This window comes from Cheilinus undulatus, linkage group 20, assembly GCF_018320785.1.
Source record: "Cheilinus undulatus linkage group 20, ASM1832078v1, whole genome shotgun sequence".
NCBI classification, from domain to species: Eukaryota; Metazoa; Chordata; class Actinopteri; order Labriformes; family Labridae; genus Cheilinus; species Cheilinus undulatus.
Genome location: NC_054884.1, coordinates 15,816,644 through 15,834,289, shown reverse-complemented (window position 1 = coordinate 15,834,289; position 17,646 = coordinate 15,816,644). Strand labels below are relative to the sequence as shown.

Here is a 17,646-nt window from a genome sequence, read left to right as displayed (position 1 = left end):
GCTGGAAACGAATGATGCCCAATTAACCTAACCTTTGCACGTCAAGATCTACTGACACATGACAAACAGTCAGAGCAGCGCACATCAATCAGGAGCACAAGAACAGCTTTCAGTTTTACATTCATACAGGTGAAGCGGCACAAATAATGCACAAGTATGAAATTAATGCGTAAAATGGTTTGTTTACCTGGCTCAGGTCTTCGTCATTCAGCAAATGTGACTCTCTGGGCTTGAAGCAGTTCTGGCATTTACTTTTGTTGAAAATGTTGGCTTGAAATTTCCGACAGGGGTTGTCTTTGAGTGACATGATTGATGGAGAAAGGCAAAACTAGGTGAAAAAATATCCAAGAAGTCCACGTTTCACGAACAACACTGCTCAGTCAAATAGGTTTGAGCCAACTTACTGATGTTTAAATACAATAGAACAACTTTCTAGAGCAGTCCCATGAGAATTTAAGACCGTTGAAAAGGTAACAGTGCGTCGTTCACCTGTCCTGGTACGTTACCTGAGGCGGTGAAGAACCTCTCGTTATGTGTTATCGATAATAGTCATGTTGCGCGAGGGGTCGCCTCGCACAGCTAACGTTGACCTGCTAACTTTTCCCTCAGGTTTACAAAGAAGTTGACTACAAAACCGTCAAAGCGCAGACAGGTGTGCGCGAGTTCTTAATTACGTCCTGCAACGACGTATCTACGTTTCACAGGTGACATTCCGGGCCTCGAGCTCGCTGCAAACGTCCCGTCAGTCTCCATCGGGCGGAACGAGCTCTTCGGAGGGAGGGAGTTTGGCCCCTCTCTCTCTCTCTCCGTCTCTCTATCAAACAAGTGATAGCGCATTCATTGCCGTTAAAACTCTTCCTCGCTTCTTACGTCTCCGTTCAAGGCCAGAAACCGTTACCCAAGTTTTGAAACGCCATCGACTCGGCTGTCACTCCGTTGAATCCATAGCTTCAGGTCCCGTTCGTCGTAGCACCCTTATCGTTGGCACTGGTACGCAGTCTGTGATGGATGTTTTCGTGAAAATCCTCGCCTGGGCCGCATATGCAGTTGGTGGGGAGATGAGGAGGGGCAACGGAGAGGCTGGAGTGATGAGTGACAGAAAGCCTGACCAATCACAGCTTCTGAAATGCCCTCATTGAAATCGGCGTCCAATAGAAAGCGTCGAAAATGTACAACACTTTCACTCATGCTAGGTGGGCTTTAAACAGCCCCTAGTCATAAACACTAACTTCTGTGAAACTAACTGCAACGTTTATGACATTTAACCAGCGATAATATATATATATATTTTAAAACTAATCTCAAACTGTGCGATACTTTTATTCAGGGTGGACTCATTATTGGAAGGGCATATTTATTTAGCAAATATGTATTTTATTCTTGCCTGTATTGTGTTAATCTTTGTCATCCACAACGACAGGATAAAAAAAAAGATTAAAAACGATAAATCTATCTATATTATCTACCTTCTTGTTCAACATTAACATTTGACTGCCTCCTAGTTAAAGGTTTAACCTCAAACATACGTTGTTGGATAAATATACATTTATATTATTTTACCATTCATGTAGAGGGTGCATGCAAAAATCTAAGGTAAAAAATATATTACATCATCGTTTCCTTACATGCGAATCAAAAGAAAATGCAAAAATAGAAAAGCTACTGCCAAAACACATTTCTAAATTTGTTTTGGTATGAATAATTCAGCTGACCAACTGCATGAATAGATAAAACAAGAGGTAGAGTATGAATTCTATACATTTTGGTGAGCATATCTGGTAACTCATCCAGTTTTTTTTTTCATTTAGAAGCCCAGAAAGACTCAAATAGCAGTACAGCAACTGAAGCGAGTGTTAAAATACTGCAACTACAGCAGGATGTTTTAATAGATTCAAATAAAGAGAATATGCTTCACAGAAACAAGTAAACTGCCATTAAATGCTCCTGGGAAATCTAATCCTGGATTCGTGTTCTGATCCCAGGCTCCAGAGCACCATCTGTTGGTCTTATATTTCCAAAGGCCTGGCCTAAGCTGATTTTGCAAATATGCTGGAGCCAAATCAAAGAGGATTTTATGAGTTATGAACAGCTGGTGTTAAGACACGGTATTTGCAATATTTCCCAACATGCAGCTGGTTTTATGAGTGACAATATAAAGTGTGGCTCAATGTTGTGATGTCATGTCTGCGTACAGAGCTGGCACATTCCTCCTAAAAGTGTAACCTGTAGATTCATACAAAAAATCTAATTACTGCATCAGTTTTATATCAATAGTGAGCTAGTTATTTGTGCTGGTACACTGCAAAAATCTGCTAAGATGTTATAAAAAGTCATGGAAACGCTTTGAAACTGCTTAGTGAGTAAAACTGGAGACACTGCAGTGCTTTTGTTACAGTTTGTCTTGTCCCATATAGAAGTTTATCTACCACACTACTTATATCTTGAATACATCGAATGGAAATATGAGGATAAAGTATCTGGATTACATCTGGACAGTAGCTTATTCTGGGAACTTTCCCTTACATTTTGTAGAAAAAAATGTCAAAGCTCTTAGGCAGTCATGACTCGACTAGTAAGAAGTGTGAGACTTTATTGAGGGCGCTTGAGGTGTTGCAATAGTATACCAGTGTGGACACAACATATACAGTGATGGCTAACACAGCTAAGTTTGAGCAAAACATTTAAGAAACATAAGTGTCTTTTGACAGTCCAAAAGCACATTTCAGGGATGGTTAGGCAACAGAAGTACAAAATTAAATTTCCCAGTTTGATGCTAAAAGATATCTGAATACAAATGGAGCAAGAAAAAAGAAATGTAAGAAAGTGGTGATCAGGATAAAGTTAAATGCATCCAGTTCTTGAGAGAAACATCTTTTAATCAGAATAATGACAGTATTATATTTAACCTTATTTTACTACCATATATCAGGTATGGGCAGTGTTAAAGAAATTAATTATTGAAGGATAAAGTAACTTACTTTACGACATGGATTTAAAATGTGAAGTGAGCAACATAAAGGAAAACTTTCCAGGGTGAACGTAGTCTGTGGGTAGCCAAGATGAGTTCTCATGTTCATTTCTGCTTTGAGGTACACTAATTTCATAAGAGTGTGTACAGTAGTAATATGTGACTATAGTGAAAAAAAAAGTTGTCTCCAAAGAGAATCAATTGATCTGGTTCTTTTTCAACAAAATATTTCTTTTTTAATGGCAAATGCAGAACTGCATATTCCCAATGAGTTAAAACATGCTTTACACGTGACTTAGAAGAGATTTGCTGCTTTTTTCATGTCATTTCGTTTCCAAAGTGGAAGTTTGTCAAATTCTTGAATGTCCATGCCAAAGATCTCAAAGAATGAATCCCGGGATAGGTGGCACTGCAAAGAGGAGCAGAGAGAAAAATAAAATGAATTATCCATCAGAAAAGCTGAACAGTTTGTTTTAAAGTTGGGATGTTGACGTGATGTGGTCTGTTCATTGTCCCTTGTGCAAGAAAATTGATTCATTTAGTGTTATTAGCATTTAAAGTGTAGTAAATAAACACAGTTGTTCAAAATTAGATTTTTTTTTTTCATTTTTTAGTCAAATTTCTATGATGCAACTGTCCAAATTACCAACAAGCCATTATAGAATAAACACAGTATGTAAATTGCACCACCAGGAGGCTCTCAATAAAAACAATAACAGTTGATGCATGGCTCAGCTCTGTTTCTTATTTCTTGATTTGAATCAGGGACTCTGTTTAATTAAAACTGCACTCAGTTTGCTAAATATTAATCCACCATTTTCACTTAATGGATGAATTTCCCATAGTGACTGAGAGAAGCTGTTAACAGTGACCTTCCTAGTCGTGCTACTCGCAAAGCATTCTGGGATTAATCACAGTTTTAATGAGAAGGCTTGTCAACACCAGTGATAAACGTATTGCATCTGCCATAGCGACCATGACAAGACAAATCCCATTACAAGTATAAAAACTTAGAATTCCACTGGCTTTGAAAACTGTCTTGAATATTTGAAGTAATGTAATTTGTCAACTACAACATAATCTCTATATATTTATATACTATTTATAAGTAGTCATTTCTTAATTATATAGACATTTTAGCACAAAATACTACATACTGAACCTTTAAAATGTAGATCTTGAAATTTACCATTAAATAGATAAGCATCGTAGGTTTGAATGTCAACCCACCCACCACCCCACCCCTTTCCAACCCCAGTGCAGCTTAAGCAGATGGCTGTCAGATGACATGAGCCTGGTTCTGCTTGAGATTCCTGCCTGTTCAAGGTAAAAAAAAATTCTCACCAGTGATGAGACTACACACTGCTAGTGCTGAGCTCATGGTAATTAGCACTGGTCTTTATAATACTAGGTCACACCAGAGAGTACAGTACTGCCCTTGTAAAGGGCCTTGAGATAACTTTGGTTATGAAATGGCACTATACAAGCAAAGAAAAAAAAGAAGAAAAGGGACAAATTTATGGTGAAGTTCAGAGAAAAAAAAAAAACTTACCACACTGGCATAATCAGGGACCATTTTTCCTAAAATATAAATTGTCCCTGTACTCAAATATAGCCACCTTTTGATATTTGAAAAGCATAACTGTAAACTATGCAGGTACATTTTTAAAAAGGTTTCTTTTAAAGCATATCATCATATCTGAGGAATTCACTGGTAAGATAACTCATGCCTTCTATTGTAGTTACATTTCTTTTTTTATTTTACAAAGCTAAAGGGGAAAAATTTCTGTATTATTTTGCTGTTGGGTTACTGTCCTCTAAAGAGCATCTGTGTGCAAATGATTCATTTTTATTCAACATGTTTTTTTTTTTTGTCTTCACTTCTTTTAAATGTCACAGTACCTCGAGTCTCGTCCTGTCAACATCCTTGGGAAGCTTCACTCTTCCTCTGTTAGCAACAGTGAGGATTTCATATGGGTAGACCTTGACATAACAAAGACAATACACTGTTTATTCATTAGCATGCATGCTTCACCTGATCATAATCTACTAAAGATGCTGACAATGAGGAAACAAAATGTAGATAGAACATATTGTGCCATGCATATTCATCTTCTATTGCCACTACCTATTATTCACTGGTAATTATCATAATTGCTTCGGCCTTCAGGGATAAACTGCAGCTAGAAGCTTTTGTCACAATAATCATGACTCTATCACTGCTCTTATAAAGGAGGATGATAATAAAGTTTTCCTTGAAAGCTCAGCATTTAGCAGTGTGTGTTGTTGCTATCAAAGTAGCTGGCTCATGTCTGCTTCCTTCAGCTCTACTGGAAGTGTTATGTGTAGGTTTTAAAGGTGTTTTTAAGTTAGTACTATCCTCTAGAACACTTTTATCCCATGGTAGGATTATACATAAACAGAAGAAAAATACTTGCTTGTGGTTCCAACAAATTAGGCATGGACACTCCCCTGTCCATGTATGTTAATGGATGTTGACCTTCATGGAGCTACAGAATGAAGCAAACACATGCAGGGGGACAATATCATTTCAGGATTAGTCACTGCAGAGCTCAAAAGGTGCAGGCCAAAGGATCAAAATTAGAGGAGATGAATGCAATTTATAATCAAAGAATCAAGCATTTCTATTGCAGTAACAAATTGGTTCCCACAGTGGGGGTCAGGACCCCCAGCAGGGTCATGAGACAATGAAGAGGGATTGCAGGCTGTTTTCCAAAAAGCAAAAAGGAATTTAATATGATTTATTATCATGCATTTTACAATATTGTAAAAAATATTGGTAAAAAGAGTTCAATTTAAAATAAAAAAGTAGTTATCAAGTGGTATTTGTGCTTAAATGTAAGTAAAAGTTATACAAGCTACCTAAAATGCAAGTTTTATGCAAGAAGCTTTGTGCAATATTGTGACTTTATCCCCTCAAGGGAAGGTGGGGGTCCCTGATCTCTGAAGTCATTAGATATTTGAGGAAGACAATGTATTATTGCACTTTGCAATAGAACTATTAACATGGACACCAAGTCTGTTTCACTCTTCTGTACTAAAGTGAATCTAAATAACCCCACAATGATTGCTGACATTTGGTTCTAGTGACAAAACTTAAGAGTCTGTACTAATGCTAAGGGGATCTGGCTGGTGGAAACAGAGTTGATGCCATGCCCGTTCTGCTAGCCAAAGGACACTTTTAACCCTTAGAGAGTGGTGAGGGCATTTTGCAGCTTTTTGTCATTTTTGTTTTTTCTTTTTGATTATTTTGACTGTTTTAATGCTAACAACATACAGTTTTTAGGGTAAGTTTATTTTTCAATAGAATTTTGAAATATGATATCAGAACCTGTAACAGGTTGCTAATAAACTCTGTACACTTGCTGTATACACCCAAGGTGTTCATGACCAAAACTGTCCCTTAGAAAACCATTAAAACTACAATGTTTTAATTGCCTAGTCATCCAAGTAAAAGAAACAACCGTTTTAAGATATTAGGCTCTCATTTTGGTATCATTACTCCAAATTGCCTGTTTTTTTTTTTGTGGGTTGCCAAATTTCTGCCGTTTTTTCCAAATTTGGCATAAAGGGAAATTACATGCATTTTTCTGTTTTCCTGTAGGGGCACTATTGTAACAATTAATTAAGATCTTTAAATTTAAATAATGTGTAAAATCTAAGTTGCTGCTCATTATGAACACGTTCAAGGCTCTGATAATCCCCTTCAAAGAAATCATATTTGCATGTACTATAAGGAAAAAAAAACATTTTTTTGTGTGTTTACATTAAAAAACTCCCCCCAGTTCTTGCACTTAAACTGACATCAAAGGGGTTAAATTCCTTAGATTTGATCAAATTTTATCATTATGATCTGGTCTGATCTTGATTTTAAAAAATGCAAAAAACAGAAAAATTAAACCAAAAAAAAAAAAAAAACAGGAAAAAATATTCTATTTTTTTTACAGCTATTTACTTATGGGATTCACTGTGGTATAACAATTTAAGAAAATATTCAAATTTTTTAAAAGTGTCATGCCAAAACCTCGTACCTCCAAAATCACCACATTTAAAGAATAAAACAATGTTGTATTTTTCAGTTAATTTAGCAGTGAATGGTCACAATCTGCATCCTTCTGACACTTTTTATTGCTTTGAAATGCCCCTGACAGATGTAAAGACCAATAGCACTGAATTATGACCAAAAATTAAATGGAGATACAAGGTTTTGGCCTGACACCAGTCAAAATTTTATATGTATTTTAACTTTAAAGTTTGACCCACGTGCCATCAACATGGCTTAAGGGAGGCTTATGACATATACTGCAGCCAGTCAGCAGGGGAGCTCTAAATCTTTTAGTTTCACTTCCATGCAGCTGTTGTTCCGTCCATCTTTGTATACAGTCCATGACTGAAAGTGAGTGGAATGAAAACTTTATAAAAACATGCCCAGGCAGAACAACATCAGTCTGTCAGAGATGCAGTAAGCAGAAGAGGAATGAAGGAGTTTGAGATCACTCCACCCAGGTCATTTCACATACCTTATACTCTGCAAAAAAAGGGGGTAAAAAGAAAAAAAAAATGTACAATCATTATCGAAAATAAATATATTATTATTTTTAATATGTGTGATGGATGGATATGGTGCACATACCTCTGAACCTGTCATTGTTGTAACTGGAGAAATCAGCTGATCTTGGCTGAATGAGAAGAAAACACATTAATATTACGATTTTTATCTCCCTACAGGCTTTTTGCCTTTGTTGAAGAGGGCGGTGAAGAGAAAGAGAGCACAGAGAATGACACGGAGGAGTCCTAGATCAAACTTAAATCTGGACTACCTGCTTGGAGTACTACAGCCTCCACTATAAATTCCTTAGATCACAGAGAATTAATCAAGCATCAGTGGTGGCGATCTTACCGGATTGAGCATGTTGCGACCATATCCAGGCAGGGACAGTGTTTGAGATGAGGGGGAGTTGGGATCTGTGTGACAGTGGAACAACAGACAGATTAGCTCTTCATGGAATCATACTTAGATCTTTACCTGAGTAAGATCAGACTGAGATAAACTTCAAGTTCTTTAATTAGCCTTTTTCTTATTGTTTCTTAACAGACTTCTTAGCACTGATCTGTTTTTAGATTTTCCCTAAGTCTGACACTTTTGCTGAGGTCAGACTTGTTTACTTCACAAACTGCAGCTTACAGTAAACAGCTTGTAAACTGGATTGTAATGGGCTGTGACCTAATATTACTCTGTCTCTAACTCAGTCTTTGGCTGACCTGCTACCAAACCGGATCATGAAGACAACTGAGACCCTTTATCTATATTATAACTCTAATAAATGTAAGCCATAGTGCAGTTACTAACAAGGTAAAAGGTTCTTCACAGTTTGATAAGAAAAACCCCTGCATATGAATCCATAAGTTCTGCCCTATTTACAGTGAAAAAAACACAGATATTTATATTTATTTACATAAGCTCTTCTAGAGAGATGAAACTGTCTTTTGTACCTTTCTGTTTATAAATGGGAGGTCTCCTGTACATGTTGAACTCCTCCTCTGCAGAGAGAAGAAAACCAATGTTATCTGATATTTCATTCAGCAATAATACACAGCAGGACTCATGCATTCAGTCAACAATTGCATTTTGTTGTTTCCAGTTAACAACTAGCTGCCAATCGGATGAAACTTTAGTCATTTCATGCAGGCAGCAGAAAGTAAGACAAAGCTGAGTCTCATTTCTACTTTTTACCCCAAATGTTTGTTTTCATGCCCTCTTGTCCCCCGGTAGACTAATAAGGGGCAGTGCTGAAACCATGAAATGGGACAAGACCCTGCTACGTAATCAGTAATCAGCAGCAGCATTTACCCAAACAGATGCAGCCACATTAACGTAGAGCATCTTCAGTGATTTCTCTTGCATGGCCGATTGGCATTCTTTTGTTGCAAATCAGAGAAAATGTGGGACCATCTGGCCCAAATTGAGAACTTATGATGTAACATTAACTAACTCGCTATCACTAGGAGTGATTTTTAAGACTGCTTGTTTGAAACAAAAGGGCCATAATGCAGGGGAGCAACATGAAATTAAGATAAAACAATTGCTGTCCTAGTTTCTAAATCTTATTGGCAAAGAAACTACAACTAAACTCTTTTTTTAGACTTGTAATAACACTCGATTTATTGTCTGACTCTGGAAAATCTCCAAAAGTCTTTCTTCCAACAAGAACTGAACATCCTGCCTCTAGACTTGAACAAACAAAACAAAGGGGTGCAGCTAAGTTGGTAGGGGTGAGATATGTTTAAAGGTGTACAGAGGCAAAGATCAGATTGGCATCGAAGAGCAGGAAGAGTTAAATACAGAGTACTGAACTAAATCATGTTTTTCATATAATAATAAGTTTGGCTTTGCCATGAAAAATAACAGTATGAGTAAGATATGGATGTACTACAATACTCTGAGAGAGCCTGGCTGTAGACATCACTATCACATGCTATAGCCCCAGTCTTTTCAATAAAACCACATTTGATTATATGTATAACTTAAATGTAAACTACCATTGTCCATTTATGGATGAATTTCTCAAATTGAAGGAGAAAAGCTGTTTTAAAAGTGCTAACATATTCTGACATGGCCTTCAGCAGATATCAGCTACATGCAAAGCATTTTGAAGGTGTCGGCACTTTTAAACTTCTTTTCCCTCTCAATATGTTACAATTATCCACAGGGATTAAATGTTGATTTACTGTAAAGTACCTACACCTTATGGAGTTCAGTTTTTAATGAAATGACACCTCAATTTAAAAAAAAGATAGGAGGCAGCAGATGAGGGTGGAACTCAGCGCTTTGTCAGTTTGCAGCTTGGTGCTGGTGCCGTACACCAAGGGTTTCCAAAGTGGGGTTGGGACCCCCAGGGGGTCGTGAGACACTAGAGGTAGGTTACAAGATGCCCCAAACATGTTTGAATAATTTCAAATGACATATTTTACCCATTACTGCAAAAAACGCACATACATACATTTGGTTCAGTTTAGTATAAAGCCATAGTCACCAGTTGAAATAAATGTTAAAAATCAAAGTAATGTTTAAAAAATCTATGACTATTTTTGAACGTGCACAGCTGTGTCAAACTATGCTGTAACCACCTATAGGGACAGTGGGGTCCCCAGTCTCTGGTACCATTATTTTGAGGGACATGAGCTGAAATGTTTGCAAACCCCTACCCTAGATACAGATGTCAAAGTGCACATGCATTTATGGATGCCTGATGTCTGCAGCCAGGTGTCCCTCCAATATTCCTAGTATTAACAGCAATGACACAGCACTCAAGTATAAATAACTTTGAAGTGGCTTATGTATTATTTTCATTAGCACATATCTTTTGACATTTCACAATAATAAATCTCTTTTTTGCCTGTCATATTCATGTTGAAGGTTGATCTAAAGCTTCTGATTAGGCATTGCAGCAATGGAGAGAAGGTGTTGCCACTATAATGTCAATTGTTTATCTGCTGGTGTGAAATAAAACATAAAAAACTCTCGTTTAAGGAAAATGTAGCCTGTTTTAAAATACATACTGCCCCTCCCTAAAGTTGTATAAGCCTCTTTTTCCTCTAACAATGTAGTGGGCTGGCCCTAAACTTATCTGTTAGGCAATTAAATTTTTATTTGTATTGCCATTAGAGAACCTCTAAAAAAATTGAGATGCCAAAAAAGGACTGAGAAGAAAAGGAAGGAGTTGGTTGCACTTTTGACTACAAAACTAACTCTGTAGCAAACTCTTTACCTATTCAAAAACAGGGAATGTAAGCAAAATAATGTACTTTGATTGTTAATTCACAACTTGCATCTTGGGAACCATTCAGTGGGCCTTTTAGATGTTACCTTAGAGAGGCCTGGCATTTAATAACACCCTGACACTCTGCTTATTGCTGAAAACAAAAATCAAGACAATGCAGGCTGTTAGCTGTTATTGTGGATTTCTCTGACCCTAGCAAAAAACGGCAAGCCAATAATTACTCAACTTGTCATATCTCATCCACATGCAATCTAACATGCTTTGAAAAAAATCACAGCACTGTTATAAATAGGATCGACTGCACAAGAAATGACTGAAGTAGGGAGCAGGCAAATATAAAACACAAAGCAATCATACCCTTACATAAACCTGCTTTGATGAAGATTTGCATGTTATTTTTAGATGAAGGTGAGGATGAGTAAAAAAACAGGAGAGGTGTGGTGAAATATGTGTGGGCAGTTTGCTGGCACGGCTTGTGCTGAGCTGTCTCATAAAGTACAGCAAGATGTGAGAGGAGCATATGTGGGCGGCTGTGAGTGTCTCTGAACTTTGACCACTAGATGGCTCAGTGTTTCTAAGAACAATGTTATTTACAGCCTTATTTCTGACTTTAAATCTGGCCCTTAAACCTGTTTGTTTTTTCTATTTTGGGAGGTAATTTTGCCATCGTATTTTCTTAAGAGCTGCAAATTGCAGGTTGGCTGAGGTTAGTATTTATTTGAAAAATAAAATTTTATAACTGGTTGGGCAGAAAGAATTGGGAGAGGGGATGCATAGGAGCAGGGATCTTACCTTTGGTGTGAGGGAGGGTGTTTTGAAATAAAGGGGAGGCGGGACAGGTGACAGTGTTCTCAGAGCTTAAAGAGGCAGAGGGCTTCAACCCTACTTCTTATAATGAGGGCACAAGTAAAGAGAGAGTGGAGGAGTTTTTGAGGCGGCATACAAACAAAATACAGTAAAAACATGAGCAGAGGAGGTGGGGTTTACAGTGCCTGTAAGAAGTATTCACCCTCTTGGCAGTTTTATCCTTTTATTGATTTTATTAATCACACCACATCAATGCAATTTGGCTTTATTTTTACTAACAAAAACAAAAATAACTCTTTAATTTCAGAGTGAAAACAGATTCCTAAAAAGTAATGTCAATTAAACAAAAATATGTAATGTTAAATAAGTGCATAAATATTCCCCCCTTCTAGTCAGTGTTTACTAGATGCACCTTTGGCTGCAATCACAGCTCTGAGTCTGTGTGGATAAGTCTCAATCAGGGTTGCACATCTGGACACTGAAATTTTACTCCATTCTTCTTTGCTATCTGCTCAAGCTGTCAGGTTGTATGGGGATGCAAGTCCAGCCACAAATTCTCTTTTGGATTGAGGTCTGAGCTTTGACTCAACTACTCAAGAACACTCACCTTGCTGTCTTTAAACCAATTCTGCGTAGCTTTCCCTGTATAGAAAAATCTTCTGCTGTCTTTCCCTGGCAGACTGAATGAGATTGTCCTTCAGGATTTTCCTGCACCATTGTGGTCTCATCAGACCAAAGACCTTTCTTCCACTTGACCATGGAGTCTCTCACATGCCTTTTGGTGAAATCTAATTGAGATTTAATAAGAGTTTCTTCAGCAGTGGCTTTCTCTTTGCCACTCTCCCACAAAGCTTTGACTGGTGGTAAACCCAGGCAAGAGTTGTTGAATGCATCTCTCTCCCATCTCAGCTGCTGAAGCTTGTAACTCCTTCAGAGTAGTCCTAGGTGTCTCGGTGGCCTCTCTCACTAGTCTCCCTCTCACACAGTCACTCAGTTTGTGAGGACAACCTGATCTAGGCAGATTTACACATGTGACATATTCCTTCCACTCTTCATTATGGATTTAACTGAACTCCAGGAACCCTGAGACTTATACTTTTCAAAAGCATTTTCTCTGAGTTGCTTGGAGTGTTCTTTTGTCTTCAAGGTGTAATGGTAGCCAGGAATACTGATTGTCCAGTGACTGGACCTTCCAGACACAGATGTCGTTATACTACAATCACTTGAGACACATTCACTGCACTCAGGTAATCCACATTTCACTAACAGTGAGACTACTAGCACCGGTAGGCTGGACTTCTGTTGAATTAAGTCAGTCATTACAAAGGGGGTGGCTATTTATCCATCATTTATTTTCTATTACATATTCTTTTATAATTGCCATTACTTTGTAAAAAATTGTTTTCACTTTGACATACAGAGGGTTTTTTTGCCTTTTTGTTGTCAAGTTAAAAGTTAAATTACATGGACCATGATTGATTTATAAAATCAATAAAAGGGTACATTTGTTTATAGGCACTCTATATCTTTGCAAAGGTGATGAGAAAAATTAGGTAGTTGATTTTTGTCTCACCTGGTCTGTGGAAGTGTTGAGGTGATCTGGACAGCGTTGGAGTGTAGCTGTGGCGGTTGTACATCGCTTGGGCTACAAAAGATCCATGGCTTGTAGATTTTGGTATGTAGGTCCTCATTTCTAAACTCTCCTTTAAATATCAAGAGAAATAGTTCATAAATAGCACAACAAGTCAAAAATAATTTAAATGATTCATTACATGGGCCTATTAAATGGTCTGGTAGATACTTTTTTGTTTCTATAAATCTATTTGTGTCAAGTTTGCAGTTATTTACCTCAGTGGTTTCAGATGCATTTCCAGGAGACTAATAAAAGAAGATAAAATCAATTTACAGTTGCAATCATAAACAAAGCATATTGCAGTAACTTAAAATGAAAACCTTTTACCTCCAAATGTGTCCATCTTTCATAAAATTAGTGTTTAATTGCATTTACTTTTAAGGCTATAATGCTTTAGCTACATTTATTTAATCAAAAACATTTGGAGCTATGAGGTTTTACGTGAAGACATAAAGAGGGAAGAAACACAGGGATTTTAGCTAAGCTAGTTAGCCACAGGTAGCCTCTACATAGCAGCTAAACACTGTTGGTTCTTTGTTAGTTGTTGCCATGTTTACTTTTATGTTATGTTTTACATATCTGCTCAAGACTTGGAAGAGGAAGCCAAGCTGACATTTTTGTCTTTGGTTTATAACTATATGGTAAATTTCAAAAGTATTCTCTTTCCATATGAGTTAGCAGTAAGCAAATACATCAATGCTAGCTCAGATTCAGCATTGTAAAGTTAGGTAGAACTACTTCAAAACTGTTTACTTTAACTTCCCTGACAACTTTCACATGTGTTATCAAATAATACATCATCACTAGACCTCGCTAAACTCACACAGCTGAAATTCAGCACAGCAGGAAACACAAGCTAACAGCAGCTGTCACATGCTACATCAGGGGTGGGCAACTGGTGGCCTGGGGGCCACATGAGGCCCTCCACCAGGTGTTACAGCTTGATTAATTATGGTATTTAATTAACCCACCCTTTTTGGATGTCTAGGTAAGTTGGGCACCCCAATGGAAGGGTGCTAAGAAAAGTAGGGCAGTATGGTCAGTTATTTGGGACCCTTTACAACTTTTGAAAATGGAAACACAAATAAAGGCGAACCATGTCATACCAAACTGAACTGGACTCCTTGGTGGAAAAAACCTAAGTCAAACTTGAAGGAACATGACAAAATCTGCCATGAAAATGTGGAAATATAAACACTTCACTTATAATCATTGATTACTATCCTTAATTCTAAGAAATTAGTGGATATAATTGGATGCAACTGTTTCCTTAAAGGAGACATATTGTGCAAAAATCTATTTTTCAGGCTTTTCTAACAAAAATATATGCCCCTGGCCTGCCACAATCCCCTCAAATACCAGAAAAATCCATTCCTTTCTACCCTCTCTTTCTCCACCTTTCAGAAAATGTGTGCTGAAACAAGCCATTCTTAGATTTTCCCCTCATGACTCGTGGGGAGTTTGCACCCACCCCCAGGTTTGGTTGGCCCTCCCTGCTTGGAGGAAAGTTCCACCCTCCTCTCCTGATCCTCCTCTCAGCTGCCAGCTGAGAAGCTGGATAGCTCTGTGGGTTACCCTGCTGAATATGATCTGGGAGACTGATGGTTTGAATACCGGTCAGATCCTTCACTTTGGATAAAAGTGTAACATAGGGAGCACTACATCCATTTCCTGAGAGGGGTGTGGTCAGGGTCAGAGTCAGACAGCTCATTAACATTTGAAGCTACAGACACAGAAACGACTCATTCTGAGAAGGGCTGAAACAAAGGGGTTTTAGACATGCAAAAATCCTATACTAGAGTGTTTTTTCAGAAACAAACTTCCCAAGCATGTTTAGGGGACCTCTGAGACCAGTATAAACTTGTCTTAAAAGGGTAAAATATGTCCCCTTTAAGACATTTTATAAGCACTTTATGCACTCACAAAAAATATGCAAGTAAAACTGAAATAACGAGTAACTATCTTGGTCAATGCATTAGAAAGACAATTTGAAATTGATTCAATTCTGTGTTAATCTCATTAAAGTAACAATTTCTATTTGCACTTGGATTTATAAACATAAATTTTGGAATAATTAATGATTATAATGCAACATATTCTTCCTTTTATTGAATTATCAGTAATCACAATGATTTAATTGAGAATATTGAGAAAATGTGGCCCTTTTGCAAAAAAATTAATACGGCTGTCTTGGTAACCAAAGTTGCCCATCCCTGTGCTGCATGCTGTGCTAGCTCTGGGTGTACGTCACTAAATAGCTGTCATGTCCCAAGTATTATGATAGGCTCAAGTAAGCCAGTTAAAACATGGTTAAAGAAAAGTGGAGTAGTAGCAGGTGTCTGAACTTCTGTGGTATGCAGTATTCCAGCAACATGTCATACTGTCACACCAGTGCCTTCTTACACCACCATGATGCAAATGTCAATCTATGACACAGGAATAAATAAATACACATTGTGATGCTATCACAGGATGTACGTGTCTCTTTTTTATTTTTTTTGTATTGACAATTTAATTTGTATGTCTGTGATTAAATTAAGGGAATTTCATAAACTTATCCTGACCAAGGATAATCAATAAGCCCACAGCAATACTTACCTCAGCTAACATGGTTAGCCTAGCCACTGTAGTCAATCAGAATAAACAAAGGTGTGATCCCACATTGAATCATCTCGACTTTTAGCAGCATATCTTTGAATGGCATAGACGTTAGGCTGCTTGCATTGATGCACCAACGGATCAGTTTAACATCTGTATCTGCTCTGTTAACTGACATTGCCCATCTGCAAAATAATGTGGCATGAACAGATAACAGCAATCAGTGTTTATCTGTTGTGTCAGATCAATTTAAAGATGGCATCGAGCAGAGCTAACTGCTCAATGAACTCGATATTTTACTGGACAGAGGAAGTCAGCTGGATGAACTTTGAGCTGATTTTGTAGTCAAATGACCGAAAATAGTGGCATACTATGAGTCTTACACCAAAAGAAGTAATAAAAAATGAAAAACACTAGTATCAGTATTTGGAATCAGTTAAAATGTCCATTTAAACTTTGGTATCAGTCCTAATTTTCACAGAGCATCTCAAAGCAATTATGTCTGATACAATTTCTATGTAAGGTCTATTGTACATCACTGCATTTAATTCATAGAGGCAAGTATCTGCCAGGAGGTGGCACTATAAATACATTTAGCAGTTTCTTGAAATTAACACCTTGTAGTATCATTTTGAGGTAGGGAAGTCGACATTCATATCATCAGATACAGCATGTACCACTGAATTTGGCACACGTTGCTGAAATACTGACATGCCACTAAAGTTCCAACAACTGCCGCTGCTTCCCACAGTTGTCACTCTTTGGTTTTGACTACGATCCTCTACTCTTTTCCATGTCATTCCCCCGGTCTCTGTCCGTGATCACCTTCCCTATCTACTGTGCCACCAACTTGATAAAGGCATAAAATCTGCAAAGTATTTCCAAAAAAAGAAATTGATCACTTTTAGCTGCATAGATCTCCGCTGAGGGTTTTGGTTTCAAGAGCTTTAAAATTCTAAATCTAACTGGAGAAGTGTATGCTGCAGTGAAGATATTTAGTGAATGCAAATTCAGTGCCATGAATGAGAATTTACTCCCTCTCTGATTTTTTTTTTTTTTTGCACATTTGTCACTCTTACATGTTTGAGATAATAAAAAATGATAATATGGGACAAAATAGCCTGAGTGAATTAAAATGGAATATTTAAATGATGCTTTCATTTATCAAGGGAAAAAAAGCCATCCAAGCCTAACTGGCCCCATGCGAAAAAGTGATTGCTCCCTAAACCTAATAACTGATTGTTCCACCGTTTGCAGCAACAAGAGCAGGAAAGTGTTTTCAATAACTAGCAATGAGTCTTTCACATCACTGTGAAGGGATTTTGGCTCACTCTTCTTTGCAGGAATTTTTTTAATTCAACCATATTGGAGGATGTCATGGCCCCAGCCCTGGCCTGGGCCTTGTTAACATCACTATCTGTTCTCCTGATTACTGATTCCCTTCAGCTGCTCAGACCTGTTCATTGGCTCCACATCAACTTATTAAGCTCCACATAACATCAAACCCTGTCCACCATCCACTCATTACCATTTTGTTGTGTCAGCCACAGTGATAGACAACTGAGGCTTTGTTTTTCAAATTGCTGATTTGAAGTACCTTTAACTGAGTATTTTTCTGTCTGACACCAAGGCTACGTTCAGACTACAGGCCTTAATGCTTAATTCTGATCTGTTCTCAGATCTGATTTTTTTGTTTGCCTGTTCACACTGCAGTCGACTTCCAAAAGATCTGATATGTATCTGATTCAGAACCACATACAAAAGCGGCCTGAATCTGATTCGAAAAGGTCAGATTCAATGTGACTTGCGCTATTTACAGTCAGAAAAAATCAGATACA

General features: G+C 37.6%; 2 protein-coding genes across 14 annotated transcripts in view; both read right to left on the bottom strand.

The window, feature by feature from the left end:
* The window catches only part of si:ch73-103b11.2 (protein outspread), an 88,539-nt gene extending 87,498 nt beyond the window's left edge, over positions 1-1,041 (bottom strand). For all 8 annotated transcript variants that reach the window (XM_041816489.1, XM_041816486.1, XM_041816488.1 and 5 more), the window contains exon 1: positions 188-1,041. In XM_041816489.1, the coding sequence (XP_041672423.1) occupies positions 188-307 (120 nt within the window). In that variant the 5' untranslated portion in view covers positions 308-1,041. The remainder of the gene's footprint in view (positions 1-187) is intronic.
* Positions 1,042-2,587: 1,546 nt separating this feature from the next.
* Positions 2,588-17,646, bottom strand: part of LOC121528321 (actin-binding LIM protein 1-like) — a 40,175-nt gene continuing 25,116 nt past the window's right edge. For all 6 annotated transcript variants that reach the window (XM_041815708.1, XM_041815713.1, XM_041815709.1 and 3 more), the window contains 9 exons: positions 13,426-13,455; positions 13,151-13,280; positions 8,483-8,530; positions 7,890-7,954; positions 7,623-7,668; positions 7,510-7,517; positions 5,407-5,478; positions 4,871-4,951; positions 2,588-3,377 (listed from right to left, as the gene is read on the bottom strand). In XM_041815708.1, coding sequence (XP_041671642.1) covers positions 3,264-3,377; positions 4,871-4,951; positions 5,407-5,478; positions 7,510-7,517; positions 7,623-7,668; positions 7,890-7,954; positions 8,483-8,530; positions 13,151-13,280; positions 13,426-13,455 — 594 coding nt within the window. In that variant the 3' untranslated portion in view covers positions 2,588-3,263. The remainder of the gene's footprint in view (positions 3,378-4,870; positions 4,952-5,406; positions 5,479-7,509; positions 7,518-7,622; positions 7,669-7,889; positions 7,955-8,482; positions 8,531-13,150; positions 13,281-13,425; positions 13,456-17,646) is intronic.